Source organism: Hemibagrus wyckioides, linkage group LG20, assembly GCF_019097595.1.
Source record: "Hemibagrus wyckioides isolate EC202008001 linkage group LG20, SWU_Hwy_1.0, whole genome shotgun sequence".
Classification (NCBI taxonomy): domain Eukaryota; kingdom Metazoa; phylum Chordata; class Actinopteri; order Siluriformes; family Bagridae; genus Hemibagrus; species Hemibagrus wyckioides.
The window spans coordinates 7,066,449-7,094,078 of record NC_080729.1 but is presented as its reverse complement, the minus strand read 5'-3'; the positions used below and the strand labels follow the sequence as shown (position 1 = coordinate 7,094,078).

General features: G+C 37.3%; 2 protein-coding genes across 2 annotated transcripts; one reads left to right on the top strand and one right to left on the bottom strand.

Annotated features, from left to right (window-relative positions):
* Window positions 1–1,212: 1,212 nt before the first annotated feature.
* LOC131371175 (cyclin-dependent kinase-like 1) lies at window positions 1,213–13,303 on the top strand. The gene is made up of 10 exons (XM_058419002.1): window positions 1,213–1,442; window positions 3,036–3,234; window positions 4,153–4,274; window positions 6,154–6,226; window positions 7,988–8,078; window positions 8,887–9,087; window positions 11,044–11,126; window positions 11,243–11,299; window positions 11,378–11,530; window positions 13,167–13,303. Exons 2-10 carry the CDS (start codon window positions 3,067–3,069, stop codon window positions 13,266–13,268), a joined length of 1,050 nt encoding a protein of 349 aa, XP_058274985.1. The 5' UTR covers window positions 1,213–1,442; window positions 3,036–3,066; the 3' UTR covers window positions 13,269–13,303.
* Window positions 13,304–15,185: 1,882 nt separating this feature from the next.
* Window positions 15,186–27,279, bottom strand: LOC131371174 (cytochrome P450 2C15-like). The gene is made up of 9 exons (XM_058419001.1): window positions 27,040–27,279; window positions 25,172–25,334; window positions 24,597–24,746; window positions 23,763–23,923; window positions 22,935–23,111; window positions 21,426–21,567; window positions 19,931–20,118; window positions 18,612–18,753; window positions 15,186–16,230 (listed from the first exon to the last, which is right to left on the bottom strand). Exons 1-9 carry the CDS (start codon window positions 27,205–27,207, stop codon window positions 16,049–16,051), a joined length of 1,473 nt encoding a protein of 490 aa, XP_058274984.1. The 5' UTR covers window positions 27,208–27,279; the 3' UTR covers window positions 15,186–16,048.
* Window positions 27,280–27,630: the final 351 nt, after the last annotated feature.

The window sequence follows — 27,630 nt, the reverse complement described above, 5'->3', positions numbered from 1 at the left end:
TGAAGGAGTACTTTGGCAAAATGTTCAATTTGCACTTACTTTCTACTTACATCAGATGTTTGCTTTTTTTAGTTTCATGCTGAAAGCGCTTCGGTTTTCTCCATGACAAATTGATTCATGTTTGTGCGACCTCATATTTGGTTAAAGACTTTCAGGAGATTCATGTGGTTCTTTTGAGAATTGTTTTCATTTGCAGAAAGCAAAGCAAGTACTTCCAGGAGTTTGAGTGGAGATGTAATGTGGAAAAAAAAGTGCATAATGACATGATGATTATTTGATGATTATTTTTTTTTTTTTCTTTACTTCAAAGGGTGCCGATATTTTTAGTGGTGCAGCAAGACCAACATAAAACTGATGAACAACTGCTTGTATGGGCCAGTTAAAGAGATCTCATCTGTTTTCCATTGTCAATTTGGAACTCTTCCATAAGATTTGGCACCTTGATTAAAAGTCATCTTGAAACGATTGCGATTCTCCAAAATTTCTCACGCACATCTCAAGTGTCGTGAAAACATCCTGTTATTGTGTACCACCTTCCACTTAAAACACCTCCAAGAAACTGGTATGAATGACTCAATCATATAAATAGGGTGTTGTTATGTAATAAGTAGGCATCCGTGAGGATGAGGAAAGAACGAGGCCTTTAACCGCAAGTTTCCGAATTAACATGCAAATGGTTGTGAGAGGCGAAATTATAGTTTTGCACTGGTCATTTCATTCAGTAGGTTTTGAACCTTTTTCCAGGTAACAGGGTCGACAGAGTCCACACCATTTAAGTGTCCTGCAACCTTTTAGACACTACAATACACCACATATCATTTCATACACAGAATATGGATGCTGCTGCTTCAGAGACGTCTTAACTAAATATTAAATATGTTTTGATATTAAATTAGAACAGGTACAAAATTCAATTTTTGTTTTAAGATAATTTATTATGATCGTCTTTCTAATAAAAGTGGGATTTTCTGAGGCGCTGAGTGGCCCGGATGTATACTTCTCGCGTTGCTAGACCGGTTGCTAGGATGCGTAAGCGTCAGGTAGCACGCGGTCAGCTAGGGCTGAATTCCAAATACCTCCACACTCCCTATATTAGTCCACTACATAGGCGGGATATAAGGTCAGTGGTAATAGTGGTTTTGCACTCTTAAAAGTACTCGTGCGTCCGATTTGGGATGCAACCCTTTTAAAATAAAGGTTACTCTACTGTGTGGCGTCCAGTAGCGCCGCAGAAAAAAAGGTTGACTTGCACAGGTTAGCATACACGGGTTTATAATAATCCGAATAATATTCCGGATTAATAAATAGCTTTTCGATAACTTGTAGAAGCCCAAAGGAAAACACAGATGGAATACGCGCAAGGATTCAGCAAAGCGGTGATTTGAAACAAACTTCGGAAAATAATCAGACCTGCGAGCTCTTCATGCATGATCCGATTCAAGGTGAAGCGGAAAACGTGTTTCATTACAGTAAATTGCCCCCAGGTGTGAATGAGTGCGTGTATGCCTGGTGGCTGCGATGGACTGACTGGTGTCACATCCGGGGTACATTCCCGTGTAAAGTACATAGGATGGGTTTTACTGTTTCAGGTGATGAGCATGTGATGTAATATACTGGAGTGAAAACACTCAGAGCTTTTAACGTTACAAGCAGGCAGGGCTGGCAGCTGATGCTGGATAAGTTGATGGGCAGCACGGTGGCTTAGTGGTTTGCATTGTTGCCTCACAGCAAGAAGGTCCTGGGTTCGAACAGGCAGGCTGTGTGGGGTTTGCATGTTCTCCCTGCATGGGTTTACTCTGGTTTCCTCCCACAGTTCAAAAACATGTACACTGGTAATTCTAAATTGCCCATAGGAGTGATCTGTCTATATGTGGCCCTGCTATGGGCTGGTGACCTGTCCAGGGTGTACCCCTGCCTTTCACCCTATGTTTGCTGGGATAGGCTCCAACAGACCCTAATTAGGAATAAATCGGGTATAGACGATGGATAGGTGGATTTTATTTAAATGCTTGCCTATAGATCTGAACGGAATTCATTCGCTAATGTAGCTCAATCAAAATCACTAATCAGATCATCACTTGACGCATTTCTCATTAGAGTAGTGATTGAAATAAAAGTGGTTTCTCTTATATACTGCATCTCTGTATTCTGTTATCATGTCACACGAGATACGAGGAGGAGAAGCGGTGTATGTATGCTGTTTGTATCCGTTCTCTGTCACTCATGGAGGAGGGAGTCGCCATCTCTCGTTGATCTCTAGACACTTTATCACTGTATTTGATTCTGTCACACAAGCAGGCTTATTTTCTATGTAAGAAATAACACCTTGCTGCTATATAAAAATAATGGGTGGTGTGATGCAGCAATAATGCCCATCCGTTAAGTGCATTATTTTTATATGACGGTCTGGAGTATGTTTTTACATTTTTTAATGATTAAAACACTTTCTAACAGTTCACAGTTAATCTCCACGTTTCGGAACATCCGAGACACAAGTTAACTTGTGTTCTCATTTTCTTCTATGTTACAGCTGTCATCCCCTCACTAGTCTCTCTTTGTCTCTCTCATTTATTATAAACACTCTTCTGAGCTGACAAACTTTTTTTTCTGACTCCATAAATGTTAAATAAATTGCTCATAAAAACATCACCACATCAACATTGTCATTTTTAAATTATTTATATGTCTTAGATGTTGTGGAGCTCTGATGTATGAGCCATTACTATAGAATCAATAACGTTAGAATCGAGTACATTAATATTAACCTACTTTCATGTTACAGCTCAAACTACCACCTGTGTGTTCTATTATACAAAATTAATGCACTCTTTCTGACCAGTCAGATTCGAGATTCGAGAATTCACCCAAAGCATGTTGCAAGGCAGGTTACACTGGTAATAATGATCTAGATAGATGAAAACGAAGTCACCAACTGTCTGAATGGTCGAGAATTTATTTAGTTCATTTTTTTCTAACTAGATAATAGACAATGATTCATTATTTTCTTTAAATTAGTGTTGATCTTTGTTCTTAAGTGTTCATGAACTCAAGCTTACTGGCTCTACCATGGAGAAGTATGAGAAGTTGGCTAAGATCGGCGAGGGCTCCTATGGCGTGGTGTTTAAATGCCGCAACAAGGAAACAGGTCAAATAGTGGCCATCAAGAAGTTCGTGGAATCCGAGGACGATCCGGTAATCAAGAAGATAGCACTTAGGGAAATCCGAATGCTGAAGGTAAAATGGATTTTTCTTCCTTTTTCTCTGTTGTTCTGTCTTGCTCTTCATTGTCTTAGCCTCTTCAGCCTTACATAAATTTCCCCTAATGTCTATATCACTTACAGCTCACTGTATCTAGCCACCTGTAGCACAAAGGTACAAAAGGAAGTAGATTTCTAATATAAACTTACTTAGCAACAAGAGAAATAACATTATTTGCTTTGTTAATTGTATTATCTGTTTCCTGAGTTATACAATGTTGTGTTGCTAAGTACTGAAAAGAATAAAGTGTTACAAATCAGCTAGGTATCAATTATCGTATTATTGCTCAGGCATTTGTCAGTTGACTAGCTTTATATTTATACTGTTTTGTTGTGGCTAATAATGTAGCAGGTTCTACTGTATAATTTTGCCAACCAACTAGCTAGCTAACAAGTTACCACTAGCTAAGCTCTAAGCTACATCATTAGTTTTTGGGTTAGTGCATCATTTGTTACATCATTAGTTTTGGGTTAGTGCAAAATTAGAGTTTGCAGCGATGTTTCCTAGGAATTTTAATTGTTGTCAAACATAACAACAAAGCTTACTGGTTAGCATGTTTGCCTTGCACTTTTAAGGTTTTTAAGGCCCTACAATGAGTTGGCACCCCATTCAGGGTGTTCCATCATTGTTCCCTCCAGGTTCCCCCATGACATTGTGTAAGATAAATGGTACAGAAACAGATCAATGTATTCAACCAAGCAAATTTAAGACACTGGTGAAAACACAACAGTTCTTTGGATTTCACATTATTTCAGATGTCTATAGCCAATAGGAACTTAACTACAGGAAATGACATCAGCAATGATGATTTTAAAAACAGTACTAGAATGTTGCTCCTCTAATCATACTCCACTTAAACTCATAGTTCTCCTGTCCACCCGGTTTCCCCTGCAGCAGTTAAAGCATGTAAACCTGGTCAACCTTCTGGAGGTGTTCAGGAGGAAGAGAAGACTTCACTTGGTTTTTGAGTTTTGCGAACAAACCGTCCTCAATGAACTCGACAAGCATCCCAGAGGGTTAGTCTTCATGTCTTTATTTTTTTAATTTACACACTTTTACTTCAGATTTATGGGGCAGTTTATTTACAAATAAAAGAGTTGACCAATTATGTCCAGAAGTTATAGGGAAAGTTACAGTTCTGTGTAAACCTGTGTATAGTTCATTCTTCTGAGGTTGCCAGGTATTTTATAAGTGGAAAATCGAAGTCACTTGTAACCTCCACCTTTACATAGTCACTTGCTGTTAAAAGAACTGGAAAGAAAATAAGATTTTCTTCCTTTTCTTTTCTTTTTTTTGATTGCTATTTTGCTCAAATGTGGACAACATAACATACATTATGTTTAACATAGCACAAAAACAGAGAGTAAAATGTCCAATTTGATAAATAGATGAGAAGGTGTAAATCGTAGTCACTTGTATTTCTAGTGTTTTGTTGCTTGTACAGTTCTCGTTGTTATCACTGCAAATCTGGCTTCTATACGCTTCCAACTCTAAGGCTTCCAGTTTCATTATTCAGCTGCTTTAAAATACTTGATCCAGTACATGCTATCTTTTTTTGCTTTGTCTTGCATCTTCATCTAAGTGCACAACTTCATGAACCCTTAGTTGTCTATAGTGAAGCGTTTCTGATAAGAGCGTAGTTCACGGTAAGAAAGTCTGTGTGTGTGTCTGTGTGTGTGTCTGTGTGTCTGTATGGGGGCATGGAATGGGAAGGCTTTGGAGAATGCCTTTTATTCTTACCTATGTTGTTCCTCTTGCATAAAAACATTAGCTATAAGTCGAATGTTTAGATTAGTGCTTCACTGCATTCCTGTGCTCTCCTGTTCTCTGCTCTAACATCTGCCTTGGTTTGCCATGGGATGATGATTTCAGTGAAACAAGGAGTTTGTGAGGTGGTGGTATAGTTCCTCGAATATAATCAGATACTGGAAGTTGTTTAGACAGCTCTGTCATGGTGTAGTTCATGAGACAGTTTGGAATATATATGCAGTACAGTAGCGAAAAACATCACCTGACTGAGGCAGTGATGGAGTTCACTTCATTTATAATTCCAAGGGAAGGGAAGGAAAGGAAAGGAAAGGAAAGGAAAGGGAAGGGAATGGAAGGACAGGACAGGACAGGACAGAACAGGACAGGACAGGACAGGACAGGACAGGAAAGGAAAGGAAAGGAAAGGAAAGGAAAGGAAAGGAAAGGAAAGGAGGAAATAAGGGAATTGCAAGATAATAAATAATGTAAGGTAAGGTGAGAGAAGAGTAGAAGAATGAAGAGAAGCATACAGAAAAGGGGGGAAAGGAAAGGAAAGGAAAGGAAAGGAAAGGAAAGGAAAGGAAAGGAAAGGAAAGGAAGAAGGGAATTGCAAAAGAAATGTATTATGGGATATAAGAGAAGAAAAGGAAAAGAAGAGAACAGAATAGAAGAAAAATGAAGGAAAGAAAAGAAAATGATAGAAGGATATGAAATGGCAAGAAAATTAATGGAAGGTAGGAGAGGGGAGGAGAGGAGAGGAGTGGAAGGAGGGAGAGAAATGATGAGAAGTTAAGGAAAGAATAGGGAAATAAGGGAACAGTAAGATAATAAAGAAATTACAGTAGGAGAAATGATGACAAGAAACGAAAAGAAAAATGATAGGAGAGGACAGGAGAAAATAAAGGAATGGCGAGAAATTAAAAAATGGAAGGGAAATCTCTGAAATCGAATGGCTGTATTTCACAGTAACTTTAGCTGTTGTTGAAAACAAATGCGTCTGTTGCTATAGGAGTCATCTCCATTACTGCAGAGATGTTCTTCTGCCCTGTTGTGACGGCAGAATTAAACATGTGCAGCTTTTTGTTGGTGCTAAAGCGTTTTTTAACAAGCCTTTACAACAAGTCTTTTATTCCCTGTGTCCTCTAGGGTTCCCGAGATCCAGCTGAAGAGCATCATCTGGCAAACTCTTCAGGCTGTCAACTTCTGCCACAAACACAATGTCAGTATCCAGCTCTTTGTGGCTCTATAAGCTCTCCCAGCCTGTCAAACAGCGTGCGCTTTATTTAACGCAGCTGCCCTGGCCTCGTTCTTTTAAAGGCAAAGAAGTCGTCAGTTTGTGTGAGCTCATCTTTAAAGTAGAGTCTGATCCGTGTCTGTATTAGGATTGTAACATACAGAAATGGGTGGAGGGAAGGAAGGAAAGTGAAACATCAGTGGCATGCTCTTATGCTCTTATTTAACATATAACACCTTTTACAACAAGTAGGTTTACTCATGAATTAAACACGATGCTCCAAAATTTGTTCGCATCCTTTAGTGGACAAGGTGGCCACCACTGAGGCGCTTCATTATATTAAATATTTTTTGGTTTCTGTAGATAACTTATGTGCTTTATTTTAATGTATCAAGTTTATAATCCAAAAACATCTTACCATCTTACTAAGTAATTGCCATTAAATACTTCCCACATTTTCTACAGTGTGTTATTGGAGCGTTACCATGATCGGGATCCATTCGTATCGAACTGCTATTGCATTTATAAATTTATTTGTAAAGGTCAAAGACATAGAAAAAGAATTCAAAGTCTAATGTGTTCCACAGCATTCACTGAAATCTCCCTGTTCCCTGAATACACTCACCCAAGTCACATGTTAAACAGAAAGGTTGTGTAGAGATGGAAATTGATTGATTTTTTATTTCCGTTTTTCTTTATTTTCACTTGAGGTTGTAATATTGACATTCAGCCCTGTCACACAAATCACAATTTGAAACAAATAATTAGATTAGATTAGATTAGATTAGATTAGATTAGATTAGATTAGATTAGATTAGATTAGATTAGATTCAACTTTATTGTCACTGCACTTGGTACAAAGCAATGAAATACAGTTAGCATCTAACCAGAAGTGCATTTTCGCAGTGCAAATAATTAGCATATATAATCAGTATATAAACAAATAAATAATTTGCATATATAAACAATATATAAAAATATATAAATAATTTGCATATATAAACAGTATATAAACAGTATACAGAGGGAGGTTAATTAATTTAAAACTACATTGTAAAAATGTAAATCAATCGAATGTCTTTACTGTGCTCGTGCCATTAGCATAAATGTTAGTTAACAGAGAGAATTAATGAGAGAGAGTCAGAGACATTTTATATATGCATGTTTTGATTTGGCTTAGGTTTTTTTATGTCAAATGCCCTTCCTGATGCAACCCTCCCATTGTATCCATGCTTGGGACCGGCACTTAGAGTAAAATCTTCAGTGGCTGGATTAGCGCCCTGCCTAGGAATCGTACCTGGGTTGTGGCAGTGAGAGCAGAGGATCCTGCCGCTGGACCACTAGGAAGTTAATGAAAAATACTATATGATACTATACTTCTAAACTTAATACACTAGACCGTGTAGTACATAGTGCACAATGTTATTTGGGATAGGACACAGCAACATCTGAACCTTTTTATATTGGAGCAGGTGAGTATTGTGATGTCAGATGTCAGTTTGGTGTAAATGCAGGTCAGTGGTAGGTGTTTCACTAGCTGTAATGTTCAGCCAGAAAAACTGTCACTGAAGACTTACACTTGTTTCAACAGCATGAGGAAATAGTGATATCTGAGCTAGGCTGTTCTCGTGAGCTCGTGTTCATGCCAGGTGTAATACAGGAAAGAATGAACAGTTTGGTTGTATGGTGTATGAGCTCTAATTCACAGTATGTATTCATGTGCGTATATTTGAATGTGTCCAACAGTGTATCCATCGAGACGTGAAACCAGAAAACATCCTACTAACCAAGACGGGAGTCATCAAGCTGTGCGACTTTGGGTTTGCCCGTATCCTGAGTAGGTCTCCTTTTTACCCAAAAACTCTCTCTCTCTCTTTGTCTCCCTTTTTCTCTCTCCATGTCTCTGACTCTCTGTCTTTCTCTCATACTTTCCCTCTCTCTCTTTCTCTCTCACTCTTTCTCTCTCTCGCTCTCTCTCTCACACACACACTCTTTCTTTGACTCTCTATCTCTCTCCCTGACCCTCTATCTCTGACCCTTTCTCTCACTCTCTATCAACCCCAACACCCCAAACACCCCCCCACCCTGTCTGTGAGAAACATATTTTATTTTTCTGTAAAGCTTACTTTCTTGTAATTCACAGAGCTTGAGAAATGTTTGGAAGAATATTATGCATAGTTTCTTTTTAAATCCTGAAACATTCAAGCTTATTAACTAATCACTTATTATTTTCTGAACTAATATTAATTAAGTAAAGCTAAAAGAAAACACACAGAGGTATGAGATGGAGGCCAGTGCTTCCTGAAGGATTAGGGGGCTTCACAGTCACCTTTGTAAGCAGATACTGTGATATAACAGAAACGGCGATATCAGGGTTTTCTTTCCTGCTCCCCACCTATCTCACATTTAACTTGAGACGTTTGCTAATCAGTCTTGTGTGAAATCCAGGGCCTCTCAGTCAGTTAGCGCTGCCTAAAGCTCCACTTACCTACTTAGGTTTCAGTGTATCGTTACCATAGGTTAAAGTATATCCTGAGCGTACACACAGGAAGTGTGGTCCGATGGCTGCAGTCGGTATTGTCCCCAATATGATGTGTGTGATTGTAAATGCTAAGTCATCGTGTGTGTGTGTGTGTTTGGGACAGCTGGCCCAGGTGATGACTACACTGACTATGTGGCCACACGCTGGTACCGAGCTCCAGAGCTTCTGGTAGGAGACACACAGTACGGCCCGCCGGTGGACGTTTGGGCTCTGGGCTGTGTCTTTGCTGAACTCCTTCTCGGGAGTCCACTGTGGCCTGGACGCTCAGATGTAGATCAGCTCTACCTCATCCGCAAGACACTGGGTATGACCTGAACTACTGGAGCTCCCACTGCCCTTACTGATAGAGTTACACTAACCAGTTTTTAGCAAAGCAAAAGGTACAGACATCAAACCTTTTTAAAGACACAAAGGCCTTTTTTTTTTGCTTTGTGCATTAAATACTGCTGCAACACAATATAACTGTCACCCATGTATTGCAAATTCATCACAGATCATTGATCACTATTGATAATCAACTTACCAATGTACAATTACTTTAATTTTAATCCCAGCTGCATTTTTAATTAGAAAGAAATTACACACCAGGGCATCACACCAGCACAATTATTGCTTTGGTTGCTATGCAGTCCCATTTTATTGTTATCATGTTGCTTGGTGGTTGCTATGATGGTTCTAATGCTTGCTATGCAATCCGTGTTGATTTCCAGGTGATTCCTATGATGTTCCAAGTGGTTGCTATGCAATCCTAATTTATTGGTATCATGTTGCTAGATGGTTGCTATGATATTCCGAATAGTTGCTATGCAATCCCTGTTGGTTGCTAGGTGATTCCTATGATGTTCTGAATGGTTGCTACGGTACACAATCCCAATTGGTTAGGAGAGTGTTGATAGGTAGTTGCTATGATGTTTGAAGTGGTTGCTACACAATCCCAGTTGGTCGGGAGAGTGTTGATGGGTGGCTGCTACGATGTTCCAAATGGTTTCTACACAATCCCAATTGGTAAAGAGAGTATTGATAGGTAGTTGCTATGATGTTCCAAATGGTGCAATCTCACTTGGTTGGTGAAGTGTTGCTAAGCAGTTGCTCTGATGTTCCATGGGGTTGCTCTGGTAATTTAGATGGTTGCTATGCAAGCCCGGTCGTTTCTAGGGTGTTACAGTAATACCTCGCAAATCCACGTCTCACAATCCGCAACTTCTCTGATCCGCGAAATTTCCATTGGAACCTAACTAATTTGCATCTGCGAATTTTTCGCAAACCCACAAAATCCTCGCAAAATCCTGCAAAAATGTGTACGGCTAATTTTGTGCCCATTTATACATTTTCATGCTTATTAATGCGAAATTATTACGAGAAATATAGTTTATTAATAATATATAAATAATATTAATAAATTTTGATATATATATATATATATATCAAAATTTATTAATATTATTTATATATTATTAATAAACTAAATTTCTCGTAATAATTTCGCATTAATAATATGTTGAATGTTGAATATATATATATATATATATATATATATATATATATATATATATATATAAGTAAAATCAACAAAATATCAATATAAATAAAGTATAAATGTTATTTAAATGATATTGAACATCGCCGATATAACGTACGTACAGTACAACAATTACGACACACTATAGGCTGGAAGGGATGGAAGTAGCCAATCACAGAGCATTAACAGTTTTACCTAGCTGCTGATTGGCTGGTAGCTACGATGCTTTGTATGTGTGATGTCACGGTTCATCTCCCCGCACCTTGTATTTGTTTCAACACGTGCGTATATTCCATAAGTGTGAATAAGTGATCTCAGTGATTTTTTTCTTGGTTTTTATACAGGTACTCTATTTTTACATCAAACATTTATTTCTTTTTAAAGGGTAATGTATTAAGCTAACTTTTAAATGAAATTAAAATGTTTTGGGAGCATGACTGGGGTCATATTTAGGGTTTAAACTCTAAAAATAAGCATTTACAGTACAGTATTAACATTTTAGTGACGTATGGAACAATGGCCCACATTGGAGCAGTGCAACATGGTGACAGTAATTCCATTATTTAAAAAATCGACAAGCAGTCTGTTATCATATGCCATCTACATCAGTGTGTCAAAGTTGGATACTTTACAATTTTCAATTTTTTAATTGAATTAGACCAAAAAAAAACAATATAATGTCTGTGTCAAGCTAACTTAATAAAGCTTTGTGAACAAAGATTTGAACTTTGGTTGCTTCAGGTGATCTGATCCCTCGACATCAGCAAGTGTTCCGCTCCAATGCTTTCTTCAGTGGAGTCAGCATCCCTGAACCAGATACTATGGTAACACTACCCTCTCTCTCTCTCTCTCTCTCTCTCTCATACACACACACATACACACACACACAAACACACACAATTTGCCCCATTGCTTATCTAATAAATATGGCTTATCGTAGGAGCCACTTGAGAAGAAGTTTCACGGTGCCTCACCTCTTGCCCTTAATGTGATGAAGGTAATATTCATAAATGGGAATATTTATAATATGATTCAATACATGGTACCATACATTTAATTGCATGTGTGTGTGTAGTCATGTCTCGTGATGGACCCTGCTGAAAGACTGACATGTGAGGAGTTATTAGAGCTGCCATACTTCCAGGACGAGGGTGGACTCGGATGGGGACGAGAAAGCGATCGACCCATGAGGCGCCATGAGAAAGGTGCCAGACGCAGAGTGCCAGGGGTGAGTAGCGTCCTTTCCATCCATCTGCACAAAGAACAATCTTGTGATGCGATAACATATGCATATATATGTTAATTGAGTGGTTGTTTTTCACCTACTTCATCACCTTAAATTAATTTAAGAGGTTCTATATGAGGTTCTATAAGACCCATTGGGATCCTATATAGAGCCTTGGGGTTCTGTACTTAGATATTAGAACCTGTTCCTTAGAAATGGTTCTATGTAGTGCCACTATTTTTTGGAATCTTATAACGCAGCGATATGTTTGGAAACGAATGTTTATGAATTATATATTTTAAAAAAGATTAAATAGTTTACTAAATTTGTGAAATTATTAAAACTGAAATGATTTAAACACTTCAGTAAGAGGGAGGAGTTTTTGCTGTTATCAGTACTATATACTGTCTGATGAGACACAGGGACAGAGGCAGGTTGTGCAGACATAAATGTAGGAGAACTTCTCTTTTATTAATCCAACAAACAAATCCAAAAGGAGGGGGAAAAACAGGTCAGAAAACACAGGGGACGAGAATGAACAGAGAGTAACCTTTGCAACAAGTTCAACATACACACAAAGGTTTAAACAGATATATACACTACCAGTCAAAAGTTTGGACACACCTTTTAATTCAATGTTTTTTGTTTAGGGATTTATTTTCTACATTCTAGAACAATACTGGAGATTTCAAAACTATGAAATAACACACATGGACTTAAGTAATCCATATGTAATGACAACAAAAAACAACAGTCAGTTGTTATTTTAAGACACGAAGGTCAGGTGTTCTGGAATAGTTCTTTGCAAGAACAGTATTGTCAAGTGCATTTGCAAAAACCCATCAAGCACCATGATGAAACTGGCTCACATGAAGACCATCCCAGGAAAGCAAGACCAAAACTTACCTCTGCTGCAGAGGAGAAGTTCATTTAGAGTTACCAGCCTCAGAAATCACCAATTAACAGCACCTCAGATTAGAGGCGTTATGAAGGCTTTACAGAGCATCAGTAGCAGACATATCTCAATATCAACTGATCAAATGAGATTATTGTGTATTTCGGTCACCTTCAGCATTGTTTTACAATGTAGAAAGAAATAAACATCTGTAAAGACCATGGAATTAGAAGGTGTGTCCAAACTTTTGACTGGTAGTGTAAATCAGGAACAAAACTGAAATCAAGTTTAGCTTAATCACTAGACGTGGAAAATGGGGCAGAGACAAGACATGAAAACAAAACAAAAGCCTCATGGCTATGTAAACAAAACAATGAAAACTCGGAACGAAGTAGAAGTGGAACTATTAATAATTAATAAACTAACAATTGTTGCTTTTGTTGAAATAAATACTCTGAATTTTCTGTATTGCCTTGAAATGTGTATAACAACAACAATAATAAAAATAATAATAATAGCACATTGCATTTAAATGTAAAGTGTTCAGACCTGTCCACTTTCCTTATTTACATCGGAAGCTGTTTTAACAACATTGATAACATATCTCATTTGAAATTCCATTAAAAATCACCCACAGCTGAAAAGGATCTGTGTAGAGATGCAACATGTTCTCCATGTTATGTTATTTATCCATCAAATCTACAAAATTTAAAAATCAAGAAAACTTTTGCTTTTAATTTCCAGGCGCAGTATTTGCCTCAACTTACCAGTAGCACCATCTCCCCGGCACCTGAACTGAAGAACAAACACAAGCCCAAGTACGACCACCATCTACCCAACATTTAATCCTGAAAGAGAAATAAAAATGAGGGCACATGATACGCTGATGTTAGGAGATGTGAATTTACTGTATAATACATTCATTTAGGAATTTAGATAACCCTTAAACCCATAAAACTGTAGTTATGAGGAACGAATGCGAGAAGTGGCACTGCCTTAAAGTTTGAAGTGGATTTGCTTTAAAAGGAGTTGCACATTTAATTGTAACTCATTTCTCATATTTAAAATAAATAAATAAATCAACTCCTGATAGACTGTGCAAACGTACGTGATTAGTCAAGTATACACTCCCACTCCTAATAATACTTCAGCACTTTAGTTAAATTATTGCTACCTAACATGGATTGTAGCTCATCCAGACGTCTAAACTAATCCTAGCTTACTCATTTTTCGTGCCAAATTGATCAGGGAATCATATTCTTCCTTTTTCTAATGCTTGCATTGCTCTCAGAGTTCATCATTCAAAGCATTTAAGTGCAGTTTAAGGATCTAGCAGAATGAATTTTTTTAATGTTGATCTTGTCTCAGGCTCCCTTAGCCTTTTTATACCTTCTATGTGTAACTCTTTCAATACTCTCTCTCATGTTGTCACTCGTGTGTGTCGAGTGTTTGCAGGGTTGTGTGTTGCACTACTGAGACCTGTTTATTATAAGTAGAAACATAACTCTCTTTAAAACTCTTTTATCTTGCAGCTAATACAAATCCCATCCAAATGTGTTATTTAGATCAACAGATTTAGTCTACTTATACATTTATTAGAGAGAAATTCTCATTTATTACATTCTGTCAGGTGTAATAAATTTCATATCAACATAAATCCTGAAATAAAAATGTATAAAAATGAATAAGAAAAATTTTTTAAAAATCCCTGGAATAATCACGAGGCAGACGATTGCAACTTTTTCCGAAATATGACAACATTGCAAAAACATATTCATTATATTAGCATAATTTTTAAGCTACTGTATGTATAAACATATCGAAATGATTTCTGTCTGTCTATTAATGCTAACAAATCAGTAAAGTTACATACAGCATGTTGATCTCAGTTTGCATTATTTTAAACCAATCTCACCATCAGAAATGACTTTTAATAGATTATGAATGCAAATGTGGCTGTTAATAAAGAAACTCTTAGGTGCAAAGTTGTTGGGTTGTGAAGAAGGATAAACGCAAAACTGGCGTTCAAGCTCAGTCAAAATAAAGTACTTAGTTGTTATACAGTGGAACCTCGGCATACGAATTTAATAAGGTGAAAATTTGTATTGCGAAACAAATTTTCCCATAAGAAATAATGTAAACGCAGATAATCCGTTCCCAAAAATATGACCAATATTCCCAATATGAAGTGTATGTAAACTGCATGTCTGCTTACAAAGAGGTGACCCAAGCCAAGCGTTCCATGTCAAGGGTCCTCAAAGGAAGTCATGCCACCAAGTTTGAGCTAAAAATAGAACAGACCACCCCCACCACCAATCTGTCAACAAAAAAGCTTTGAACGCATGCCAAAGTAAAATTTGTAAACTTGCAAGTTTTGAATGGCTCCCGGACATTTGCGCAACTTAGCCGGGGTTCGGTTTCGTTCATTCGTTTGCCAAAAATGCTTCGTATGCTGATGCAAATTTCTTGCAAAATTTTAATTTTTAAGGAAAAAATTCGTAAGGGAGAGCATTCATATGCGGAGGTTCCTGTATTGTACTACCTTTTAAATGGGACAGTGAGTAATCTGGGATCCTAAAGGGTCTCGGCATATGAATATGGTTGAATATTTGGTTTTGGGCTGGTCATTTAGTTCAGAATTCCTAAAGGAGCTCATTTAAGCCTTTCCTTCATAAAATGTGAATATATATACTTCCAGATCTGATTTTTTTATATATATTTAAAGGCATTGTTGTAGAGGGTTCACACCCCCTAGTGGTGTAGACAGCATCTACAGTCTACAAATAGCGTTGTACGGTAAAATGTCAACAAAAGCTGCATGTCACCTTTCAAAATAATAAGTTATCTGTCCAAATTCCACATCTGAGCTATTTATATCTCGTTGTGGAGCACTCTATAACTGAACAGACATGTCCTTATATTTGGAACATTACCAACCAAATTCTCATTAAAATATCATGTTTCAACAAGGCAACAATAAACTACGGCTGATGAGTAGAAACAGCAGTTACTGTAGATCATAGTTTTGTTAATATGTTTAAATGAAAACATTTTTAAAGCTGTTTTGGTACAGAGAGAAAGCAAATCCAATAACTGTGATAAAAAATTTTTATACAAGTTTAGAAGGTTTAAAAGAAATTTTTAAAATATTTTAATAATTATGTAGGCTAATCCCAAAGGGGAATCATATTTTATGGAAAATCGTATTTCTTATTTTATTTATTTAATTATTTGAAGAAAAAAAAAAATCTGCCATTTAAGATATCATTTAAATTAATTACTCTACTTATTATCTATTAATGAAAGACTTTTATTATTTTTTGAGTCTCTTGTTCATCAAGCTCTGTCTATTATCTATAAGCAGCACCTTAATATAATGTGCTTACACAAAGCTTCTATTGAAACAAAACATTTCAGACAAATCTGCTGTGTAAACAGAGGCTATAGTGGATTCAGTGAATATTCAAAATCAGAACTTAATGATGTAATAGATTTTGTCTAAACATAATGTTCATTCCTCTATATACCTGTATGGTTTATTAAGAAATATTATCTTTAGATTAATGAATATCTGTGAGATCTTTGCACTAGTGGTCACAGTAATCAGCCTGTAGTAACGCCCCAGTTCAGCGGGGGGTAGCAATGAGCTGGTATTTGCGGGGCAGGTTGGCAAAGCCGCTAATTTCAGGAGTGATGTCCAAGCTCTCGGGTCCTCCAGGTGTGGTAAAGGTGAAATGTTGCAGCAGAGACACCAGGAAAATAAACAGCTCCATGCGTGCCAGAGACTCACCCACACAGGACCTCTTACCTGCAAGGAGGAAGGACAGTTCAATCTTACTCACTGTTATTTACTTCATTCTCGTTCTTACTTTATATACTCTAGCTACAAATGACTTCCTGTGTGCTTGTCATTGTAGTATTAACACTCTATGTACCTGTGTGTAGAGTACAAAGCATACAGTGCTGTGAAAAGGTTTTTGCCCCCTTCTGTTAAATCATGAAAGAACTGATTAACCAAATTTTTTTACAAAGCTGAGTTAAATTTCACTTGACACACCCAGACCTGATTACCGCCAGGCCTGTTGAATCAAGAAATCACTTAAATAGAACCTGTCTGACAAAGTAAAACATGCTTAAAGAGCAACACATCATGTCGCGATGTAAAGAAATTCAAGAACAGATAAGCAACAAAATAGTTGACATGTATCAGTCTGGAAAGGGTTATAAAGCCATTTCTAAGGCTTTGGGACTCCAGCGAACCACGGTCAGAGCCATTATCTACAAATGGAGAAAACTTGGAACAGTGTTGAACCTTCCCAGGAGTGGCCGGCCTACCAAAATTACTCCAAGAGCGCAACGACGACTCATCCAGGAGGTCATAAATGAACCCAGAACAACATCTAAAGAATTGCAGGCCTCACTTGCCTCAATTAAGGTCAGTGTTCATGATTCAACAATAAGGAAGAGACTGGGCAAAAATGGCATCCATGGGAGAGTTCCAAGGCAAAAACCATTGCTGACCAAAAAGAACACAAAGGCTCATCTTACATTTGCAAAAAAATATCTTGATTATCCCCAAGACTTTTGGGCAAATATTCTGTGGACTGATGAGACAAAGTTGAACTTTTTGGATGGTGTGTGTCCCGTTACATCTGGTATAAAACCAACACAGAACTTCATAAAAAGAACATCATACCAAAAGTCAAACATGGTGGTGATAGTGTGATAATCTGGGGCTGCCATGCAGCTTCAGGACCTGGGTGACTTGCCATAATTAATGGAACCATGAATTCTCCACTCTATCAGAAAATCCTGAAGGAGAACATCCGGCCGTCAGTTTGTGACCTCAAGCTGAAGTGCACTTGGGTTATGCAGCAGGACAATGATCCCAAACACACCAGCAAGTCCACCTCTGAATGGCTCAAGAAAAACAAAATTAACGTTTTGGAGTGGCCGAGTCAAAGTCCGGACTTAAATCCGATTGAGATGCTGTGGCATGACCTTAAACAGCCCATTCATGCTCGAAAACCCTCCAATGTGGCTGAATTAAAACAATTCTGCAAAGAAGAGTGGGCCAAAATTCCTCCACAGCGATGTGAAAGACTCATTGCCAGTTATCGCAAACACTTGATTGCAGTTGTTGCTGCAAAGGTTGGCACAACCAGTTATTAGATTTAGGGGGCAATTACGTTTTCACGTAGTGCCAGGCAGTTTTGGGCAGATTTTTTCCCTTAATAAATGAAATAATCATTTAAAAACTGCATTTTGTATTTACTTGCATTATCTTTGTGTAATATTAAAATTTGTTTGATGATCTGAATCTTTTAAGTGTGACAAATATGCAAAAAATGAAAAAACAGGAAGGGGGCAAAAACCTTTTCACAGCACTGTATATATAGACCTAACTTGATCAGTCAAGATCTGATCACTCTGGCATAGATAATCCTTGCTTCACTTGCATATGAATTGTGTTGTGGTTAATAATCAGCCTGAAAATCTGTGCAAAGCAAAGCAAAGGGTATGCTGGTGTGTGTGTGTGTGTCTGTTAGTGCCTTCTGTGACAAGCTTTTTTCTGCATTTTATTAAGGCAGTAAGTAGTAACCTAGAGCTGTATCAGTTTGCATCTAAACATAGCCATATGAACATAGCCACATCTTTCTGCCCAAAAAAATCTTTTCTATGATGTTTTTTCCCCCTTATTAATATATCACAGAGAGTAACAGCTACAGCAGCAAGTTACAGCAGCAAAGTGATTGCAGCTAAGAATAATATCAAGGCAATATGACTTGAAATTATGAGATATTATAGAGAGAGAGAATGCAGTAGATATAGTTATAGATGCAGTAGAAGTAGTAAAGGTTCAGCATAGTTCACAAATTTCTGCATGAAACAGTGTTTTAGACAAAAAGTGCTTCTGTTGCTGCTGTGAAAGTATTAAATAATCATTGTGCTTGTACTATGTCCTTTTCCTGCTTTCTGGATATTTGTACATACAGAGTACCATAAATATACCATCTATAGACTGAAAATTACTGTATTAGATTATATTAAGTGCAAAGTGATGAGACATCATTTAAGAAAGTCTGGCATTTGGATTGGATTACAGAATTGACCTCGATATGCCTTTAGGTTTTGGATTATTGGATTATCATAGTAAACCGTGTCCTGGTGAATAACAACAGCACTCACCTGCAGAAAAAGGCATGAAAGCAGGGTTCTTTTTAAAGTTGCCATCTGTGTCCAAAAAGTGTTTGGGGTTAAATGTCCAGGGCTTCTCCCAGTGTTCCTCATCCCTCAGAACCGAGTGAAGCAAGGGGAGGATTATCGTGCCCTGCAAGAGATTTACTGAAATGTTAACCACAACTAGTGACTGTAGCTGTGTTTAGTACATCACTTTTAGTCTCAGACTTTGTTTGTACGATACTGAATCCTTCCTGTTCATGACTTTCTATTAAAATTAATAAACAATTTAATCATCATGTTCAAGGAAACTAGAGGATTACACGATAATGTCAAGGAATGATCTGGTAAACTGCTGGATGGTGGATTTTTAGGTGATTTAACACCAATGCAAAGTTAAATAGTAAAATAACAGTACATTTGGAACACAACATAATGTCCACATCCCCAACATTTCCATTGTTGATCTCATACTGCTCGAAGGGTCTGAATGCATCTGAGTACTCAGGGCCTTGTGATGGTATTACTTATCCTATGTTCGAAAGAGCATACCACCAAACTACTCTTAATGTATGTATGTTATTCTTAAGCATTAAAATAAGGAACATTTAGGATATAAATTAAAAATCCAAAATCACCCTCTGTAATTTCCAATATTACCGATAACAAGACTTTATTTCCAGTAAACAAAAAATAAATAAAAGTGTAGAGATACAATAAGATTCTAAGATATCAAATAAAATCCTACAGGACAGAAGTTCTACATAATTCTTTGATTTAAAATAAAATAAAATAAAATAAGTCATTGGTTAGAGTGATATACTAAAATCACTGCATACTTTTTCTGGCCAAAAATCATGAGAAACTTGTATTTGATTCTTTTGTGTATACACACTTCCATGCACATGTTTCTAGGATAATTACATGATAATTGTCACAAGCAGTGTTTCACAGCATGATAAGAGTCGATGGACAGCTGAATAAAAGTTCACTGAATCCAAAAAAAACGAAAGACTTTTTGCAGAAATCCTGCCAGCAAATGTCTGTGATTTTCATTGTACAGGGAAGCTTGTTTTCCTCACTGTGCACATGACAATAAACGCTTTGAAATTGAAGTTGGTTATCTGACATGTCCATCAAGCTGCCCTTTTTTTAAGTTGGCAGTTCTTGGCAACATTTACTGACCCAGTTGTAACAAAACACTACATCAAACCTAGAGTAAAAAATCATTTTGTGGACTTTGTCACATTCATCGTGGTCTGTTTTTGGTGTAAAGGTTACTGTTACTGTGTTAAAAGTAGTTTGTCATTGTCATAGTTCATCATTACCTTGGGAATCGTGTAGCCTCTGAATTTAATGGGATGTGTGGCGTAATGTGGAACATTGAGCGGCACAAGATCCACATAGCGCTGCACTTCATGGATCACTGCGTCAGTAAATGGTAGGGACTTCCTGTCTTCCATTGAAGGGCTCCTCTCTCGTCCAATCACGGCGTCGATCTCTTTCTGCATGCGAGCTGGAACAAGCAATCAATAATAGTGTGTGCGGGATGTAATACTGCACTCTACAACTTTAAAGTATTATTTTGCATGAGAACAAACTGCATTAGTGAATTATGAGTATATATTTGCCCTGTTGTTACTGATTGTGTTAATAAATTAGCATGAACATGGAATTATAGTTTCTGAAATACTTCATTGATGTTTTTTTTTTTACATGAATTCATAATAACTATGTGCTATAAATCTCCAGACCTGTCTGTGAAGAATTTTATTAACTTTCTGAATAACCTTTTAGTTTCAAAGATCAATAATATTTCAGTTGTAAAATATTCTGGATAATAGGGAAAGTGGGTAAATCACTCGAATTAAATACACAAACCTTATGTTCTTGTTTCTTAAGTTGAAACGACCCCTAATTTATAAACTCACCACCACTCACTTTATAAGGGACACTTGATGCACTGTATATACACCTGGGCAATCATGCAGTTGTTCGATCAGCTAATCATGTGGCCGCAGCACATTGCATAACATCATGCAGAGACAGGAACGTCAAAAACCTCGGTAAATGTTCACATCAAACATTAGAGTGGGGAAAATTTCAAGGAGGATGGGCTACAACAGCAGAAGACCACACCAGGCTTCACTCCTGTCAGCCAAGAATAGCAACCTGGATGGGTTCGGTTCTGTGTAATTACTACACTGTTAATTAAATTGCATTAACACAGTAATCTTACTATAAATTCTTATGTAACAGTAAAAAAAAATTCAATAGTATCTTAACAGAAATGGACAAATTGAGCTAACTTGATATTCTTTAGTTAAGTTACTCAAGAAGAGTTTGCTTCTTTTTTTTACTTTTAGCTGATTACTAAATTTCACTTTAAGTTTTCTTTGCAAAAATTAGGCAATCATTTTTACTGATTTTTAAATCAATTTACAGTGTAGAGATCAGCAGCTTTCAAAATACTCAAACCAGCACATCTGGCCCTAACACCGTCACATGAGACAGTCGAAGTTGATCTCTTTCTGATGTTTGATGTGAACTTTAACCTATACTCTTGCATGAGTTTATGCTGTAAGATGATTGGCTGATCAGATAATTGCATGAATAATCATTTATACAGGTGTACCTAATAAATTGGATAATTGAGTGTACATGTTAAGGACATATCAAAAACCCAAAATATTAATTATTTCTTGGTTACTTTAATTGAATTGAACTGATTAATTGGATGTCGGTTCACAATTATTTTTAATGATTAAATCAGAAATATTTAGAATTATTTTAGTACAAATATGTTCCTGATTGGTTCCTTACTCTGTATTTCAGGGTGCTTGATCAGTAACATCAGAGCATATCTGATTGTAGTGCTGGTGGTCTCAGTTCCAGCGAGGAATAAGTTGAAGAGAGTGGCGATCAAATTGTCAAAGTGAAACTCTGTATTGGGATTGTCCTTTTCCTGTTGAAAAAAAATGCCTTAGCGAATTGGACACAGCAGTATAGGAATAATAATTTTATAGCTACATAAATATCTGGACTAGAACTATCAACAAACCCACTGAAGTAGGCTGATGTCCAGAACTTACAGTAGATATTAATATTCAGCAAAACACCATTTTTCTGGGCGCTTCATTCAGATTATACAATGTACAGTAGTTCACACCTCTGAAGTTTCCAGATTTTTCTTATTAGCAGCATTTTTTGGAAAAGGATTTTCAATAGCACCTAGTCTACTAGTCTAAACACTAGGAATTTCCTTTAAAAATGAAATAAAATCAGGGATAGAAAATACGGACCGGAAAAGTTTTTTTTACTTTGCAGTCAAATGTACAAAATTAAAATAAAAAAAAAAGAAGCAAGAATGAAAAATAATGTAAGACTTATGCAGTGTGAATAACAAAACAGCATATACTGTAAAATAAACAAATTAAATAGAAATAAATTCAGAAAGCTGTCAATATATTGCTGCCTAATTGACATATTGTTAATCGATTTATATTTTTTATACATTGGACAGATTGTGTGTTAATTGTGCACACATCTCAGTGTTGCTATGAGACTATACTTCCATGCATTTTCTATAACATTTATTCTATATTTATTTCTGTACTGTCACTGGGAACCTGGAGTTTATCCAAGCGGACACAGGGAACAAGACGGGGGACATCCTGGACCACCATGTTCCCTTACAAGACCCTAACTCTTCTAAAAGATCATGAAATCATAATGTCTGTGTAGATGTAGGCTATTTTCCCACACTTTTAATACATCAATTTGATTTGTTATAATAAGATAATGCCATTGTTTTTGTGAATTTAATGTATTCTCTTGTACAGAAAACATGCTCAAGGTTTAAAGAGTAACCGAGAAGTAACAAAGCATTCATTTGCTACACTTATGGCTTCCTTTATTTGGTTTTATTTGAACTATTTATCTATAAAAAAAAATAAATAAATAAATAAAAAGAAAAAAAGATTCCTTAATGGGCCTGTGTGTGAAAAAATTCATTTAATGCATTTTGAAACAATTATAGCATTAATTTATTTATAGTGCTGTGCATGTGTAACAGCCACGTACTGCCGAAAAACTAATTTTAATTTAATGTGTTGTGTTGGCATCACTTAAGCCAATATCTAAAAGCAGCCTACGGTCTGAATTAAGCGTACCTAAGCATACCAGATTACATGCGTAACTCTTGGACAACTTGAACAGTGCTTATGTTTTAAGTTAAATCTTAGTTTGAAATAACTCAATGCACACAAGTAACCCAACTCTGAATAGTGCCCGTAATCAGTCCAGACCAAAGTAGTAAAAAGCTTTGCTTACCTCGTTGAGTCGGATAAGGAAGCAGTCAATGAAGTCTCGTGGGTTGTCGGGATCCAAACTGTCTTTATGCTCTTGTACTTTGCGTCTAGAAAAAGCCTTGACTTCTTCCACTTGGTCAATAACATTGAGGTGCTTACCAGGAAGTCGCTCAATCAGCCATGGAAAGACATTATACAACTGTAAAATACAAAACAGGGAAAGTTTCAAAACTCTGTTCAAGCAAGTCCATATTCAGAGGTAGTGTCTCTAATCCAGTTATGGTAGAAGATATTCATATTAAACACTCTTCATTCAGATTATGGCATTTTCTGGCATGTACAATAGTTCACACCTCACAAGTTACCAGATTTTTCTTTTAATAGTCTATAAACAACTGCCCTAAAAACATGATATTCGTGATATTCGTCACGAAATTGCTGCCATTCCACATGAAATGACCCGTCGAGTTATGGACAACTTTCGTGAACGCCTTCGACAGTGTGTGGACAATAACGGCACCCATTTTTAAAACGAAATTAAACAAAATGGCATTATATGTACAATTGGAAAATAAAAACACATTTTTCATTTCGCTTTTAAATGTGTCAGATCATTTTGCCACACCCTGTATATAATTATGTCATATCAGTCATTATTTGAACCTCTACCGCACTAACATAATATAAATATAACCTATTTGGGTCTCCACTCTGAGCAGAGAACATGTAGCTACACACAAAGCATAAAAATAACTTTCACTGGACCATTTAACTTGGATATGGGAGACCTGGTGTCTGGTTGAAGAATGATGATTGCAGCAATGTTTTGGAAGTCTACATCGTCACTCACCTGTCCCCATGAGCTGCTTCCAAACTGCAGTACACTGGAGATGATCTGGAGCAGACGCAGGAATTGACTGTCTTCATAACTGAAGCGCTGGCCAAACACCAGTGCGCAGATGATGTTGGACACAGCTCTGCTCAGGTTGAACATAGGGTCAAATGGAGAAGCTATATAGGAAATAAACATATTTTAAAAAGATTGGTTTGATTTTTTGTGCATTGCAAGGCTATGTAAGGCTACAGGCCCCAGGGTACTCAGAGGATGTGCTACTCAGCTGTGTGCAGTTTTTCAGCACATATTCAACCTGAGCCTGAGCATAATGATGAATAAATATACATAATCACATTATTTATTTAAAATGCTTATCAACTGGTAAAAAGTATGACGTGTCATTCTTTGACATTCTTTTACTCACTGCAGAGGAACAAAACACGTTTGTTATTTGATAAATGAGAAACATTGGGGTGGTAACATGGTCTCACCTCTCCACTGTTGATTATTTTCCTCTATCAGCATGCCCTGTAGTATTTAAACTACCCACAATACTATTTCCTGAATAACAGCTAGCTGACTAATTAAAGAACCACATCTATGAACAAATACAACTTTTAATAAAACTGTAAATTAACCTCAGCTATAAAAAGGCTTAAAGGGTTAAAATGCTGCTGGTTAACAGTGAAACTCTTTTTCTGTGACAGGTAGTAATAAATCTGTGCTTCTGCTTAAACTTTCATTACCTTAAACTACTAATAAATCACATTCACAGCTTCTGTGCATTCTTTTATCCACTAAATCAGAATCTTTTGGTTCGTTGAAAGTGATATGAATTAAGCCATTCACCATTTGTTTTGTTGATGATTTCCTGCAAGTGTCTGCTCTCTTCCTGTATCCAGCTCTCCATCCTCTTGCGTCCCATCCCAAAGTCTCTCAGTGTAGTGAGCGAGAACCTCCTGAGCTGACGCCAACGCTCTCCGTTACTGATAACAAGCCCTGAGAGATGAGCAGAAGGTTAGGAACATGACCCAATCAATGCATATGATCAGCAAACTTACAGAGAATGAATGCATACTGACTTTCAATCATCTTGCAGTGTGTTTTTAATAAGTAATAAACATCACTTTACAAATAATAATGGTTTTGTCAGTTAAAAATATTTCCTTTCTACTTTCAAAGCAAACCATTATTTCCTTTCACTTGAGTACATTTTTGGCTAGATACTACACAGTTTGCACATTATTACAACTTTAATTTTTTCTCTTGTAATATAGGAGCTTCTGAATAAATAGCTAGTTTGTGAATAACATCCTTTCTGATCTGTATAAAACAATAACTTTTCAAGCTCTATGTATGTAATATGTCGTCGTATAGTCTTGAATATGTCTAATATGAAACTATCATTTTGTTTACTTTCTTACCATATCCTTTCAGAATTCTAAACGCAAAAGGAACTGGGGCTCTGCCAACGAAATCATCCGCGTTGTCAACAAGGGCCTCCTTCACTGTGTCATAACCCACCAGGACAAGGACTCTCTGGGGTCCCAAATACGCAGTCATCACGGGACCATACGTCTTACTCCACTGTAGAAGGAGATGTATATTAGAACAGTGCTTTCCAACTACATACTCTGCTTATTTAATGTTTACCTTTTTGCTGCTTGAATGTTAGCAAGGGTTCAGAAAAGTGGTGTATCAGAGTCACAAAAAGTCAAAAGCACAACATGTCAAGAGCAAAGGATCCGCCAAAATTACGATAACATTAATGGATGTCAGTTTTCAGAACAGTATACATTGGCATTATCAATTGGCACTGACATTATCAATGTTAGCGTTAGCACCAGATAGATTTTTTGCAGTGCTTCTCAAGTCCAGTTCTGGTGACCAAATAATAACAATAATAATAATAATAATAATAATAATAATAATAGTCGATTGTCCATGCAGCCAGGTGATCATCCAGCCCCATCAAGCTTCCCACACCACAGTGCTGGCTGAATTGTGTTGAAAACACTGGCTCTCACAGTGCTTCCGGTAGACTCCAGGGGAGTCAGTGCCCGGTGCAGCAGGCAGATCACTGTGCCATTCACACCGATGCCAGGCCGATATGCAAACTGCAGTGGGTCGAGCACTGTGCACACTAAGGAACAGAGGTGACAGAGGATGATCCTCTCCATGGTCAAGGTTAAGGCAACAGGTCTGAAGTGGTTCAATTCCCTGGGGTGTGCAGTCTTTGGTACTGGAACCACACAGGAAGTCTTCCACAGCATTCTCCAGACTGAGGCTCAGATTAAACATAATGGTATAGCATTGAACGGATTGTGTGAATGTGGGAAGAGTGGAAGATAGACAGGCATGGTTGAAGTCACCAGAAATGAGAAGGAGAGACTGCGGGTCTGTGTTACACTGTATAATAGATCACAAGCAGCGGCGGAATCGGCTGAAGGAGGTACGGACACATTGATCGCGAAAACGTGTGAAAACTCCCTCGTAAGGTAATATGACCGAATGCTGACGGTGAGCAGCTCAATGTCTTTGGTGCACTTCAGACCCCCTCCTTTCCTCTTACCGCTCTCCGCAACTTTCCTGTCCGCCCGTACAATCTTCAAGCCATCCAGAGTTACCATAGAGTATGATGTAAGATTACTCAGCCACGTCTCAGTAAAAAACATAAAGCTACACTCCCGGTTGCTCTGCAGCCTCTTCTCCTTCTCCGTATCTCTGAAGGAATCACTGGCGCGACTTAGAGGGGGTCTAAATAGTCCAAAAAAGAGTACAAGGCATACTGCAAAAGTAACCAACTTGGTCCCCTTAGTTGTGTAGTTGTAGCATGGGAGTTTGATAAAGTGCATAAGAATACAAAAAAACATTAAATGAAACCAAAAATAGCAGAGAAGAGCTGCTGTGACTGGCTGCCACTCATGCAGCGCCATCTTGGAAAAATGTGATTGTTAAACTTGGAGCTATGGAGGTTTGATTTCTTATACATTATATATTATATATGAATATACATATATAAATATGAATTTAGTCCGTATGCATTTCTTTGCCTTGTAATGTGTGCAATGACAATAATGTTAAATCTAATCTAATGTAACCTAATCTAATATGCTACTTCACATGTTTTGACATAAACATGCATAAGCCTGTCATAACTCCTCCCTCAGTGCTAGTTCCAGTAAAACAATTCTCCAAATCCTATGATTTGTTATGAATGCTCACTGTGCCGCCAAATAATGTAAAGTATGTGGAAAATACATTGCAGTCCTGAATATAAAGTCTGGCTTACCTTTAGAAAGGTTTTAAAGGGTGCACGGTTGTCCATGGTGAGAATGTTTCCAACTAGAGGCAAAGCTGTAGGTCCAGGAGGAAGATTGTTTGGCTTGTTCCTCCATCTGAGCAATATTAACAGAGCTGTTACTAAACCCAACAAAAGTAAAGTGCTGGGGATGTCCATAGCTCTTCACTAGAAACAATAGTTTTGGAGAATCTGTTACTGAATGTATTTTCTTGCTGGAGCTTGCTGGGTTTATCAGCTGTCAGTAGATGGGAGGAGCTGAAACACGTTCAACTATCTAAAGTACACATGAACTCCTGCATGGGTGTAGCCCACAGATTATAGAAGAAATCTTCAGAGAGTTTGCGTTACATTTGTATCTACGTGATCAGTGGTAAGATTTTTCTTTAAATGTAAATAAGATACTCAACTGTACTGAAGTGTACTAAAACAATGCATTGAAAATTTCATTTCATTTCATTATCTATTCCGATCTCAGGCATCATTGGGCATCAGGGCAGGATACACTCTGGACGGAGTGCCAACCCATCACAGGGCACACACACACACACTGATTCACTCACGCAATCACACACTACGGGC

What these genes read in the sequence shown, in the direction of transcription:
- LOC131371175 (XM_058419002.1), top strand. Translation starts at nt 3,067, where the DNA reads ATGGAGAAGTATGAGAAGTTGGCTAAGATCGGCGAGGGCTCCTATGGC. An exon ending in CTCGACAAGCATCCCAGAGG is followed by an intron (nt 4,275 to 6,153) that starts GTTAGTCTTCAT and finishes TGTGTCCTCTAG; the next exon opens with GGTTCCCGAGATCCAGCTGA. An exon ending in CCTCATCCGCAAGACACTGG is followed by an intron (nt 9,088 to 11,043) that starts GTATGACCTGAA and finishes TGGTTGCTTCAG; the next exon opens with GTGATCTGATCCCTCGACAT.
- LOC131371174 (XM_058419001.1), bottom strand. Translation starts at nt 27,207, where the DNA reads ATGGACATCCCCAGCACTTTACTTTTGTTGGGTTTAGTAACAGCTCTG. An exon ending in GAAGCAGCTCATGGGGACAG is followed by an intron (nt 23,112 to 23,762) that starts GTGAGTGACGAT and finishes TGTATTTTACAG; the next exon opens with TTGTATAATGTCTTTCCATG. An exon ending in TCCTTATCCGACTCAACGAG is followed by an intron (nt 21,568 to 22,934) that starts GTAAGCAAAGCT and finishes TTTTTTCAACAG; the next exon opens with GAAAAGGACAATCCCAATAC.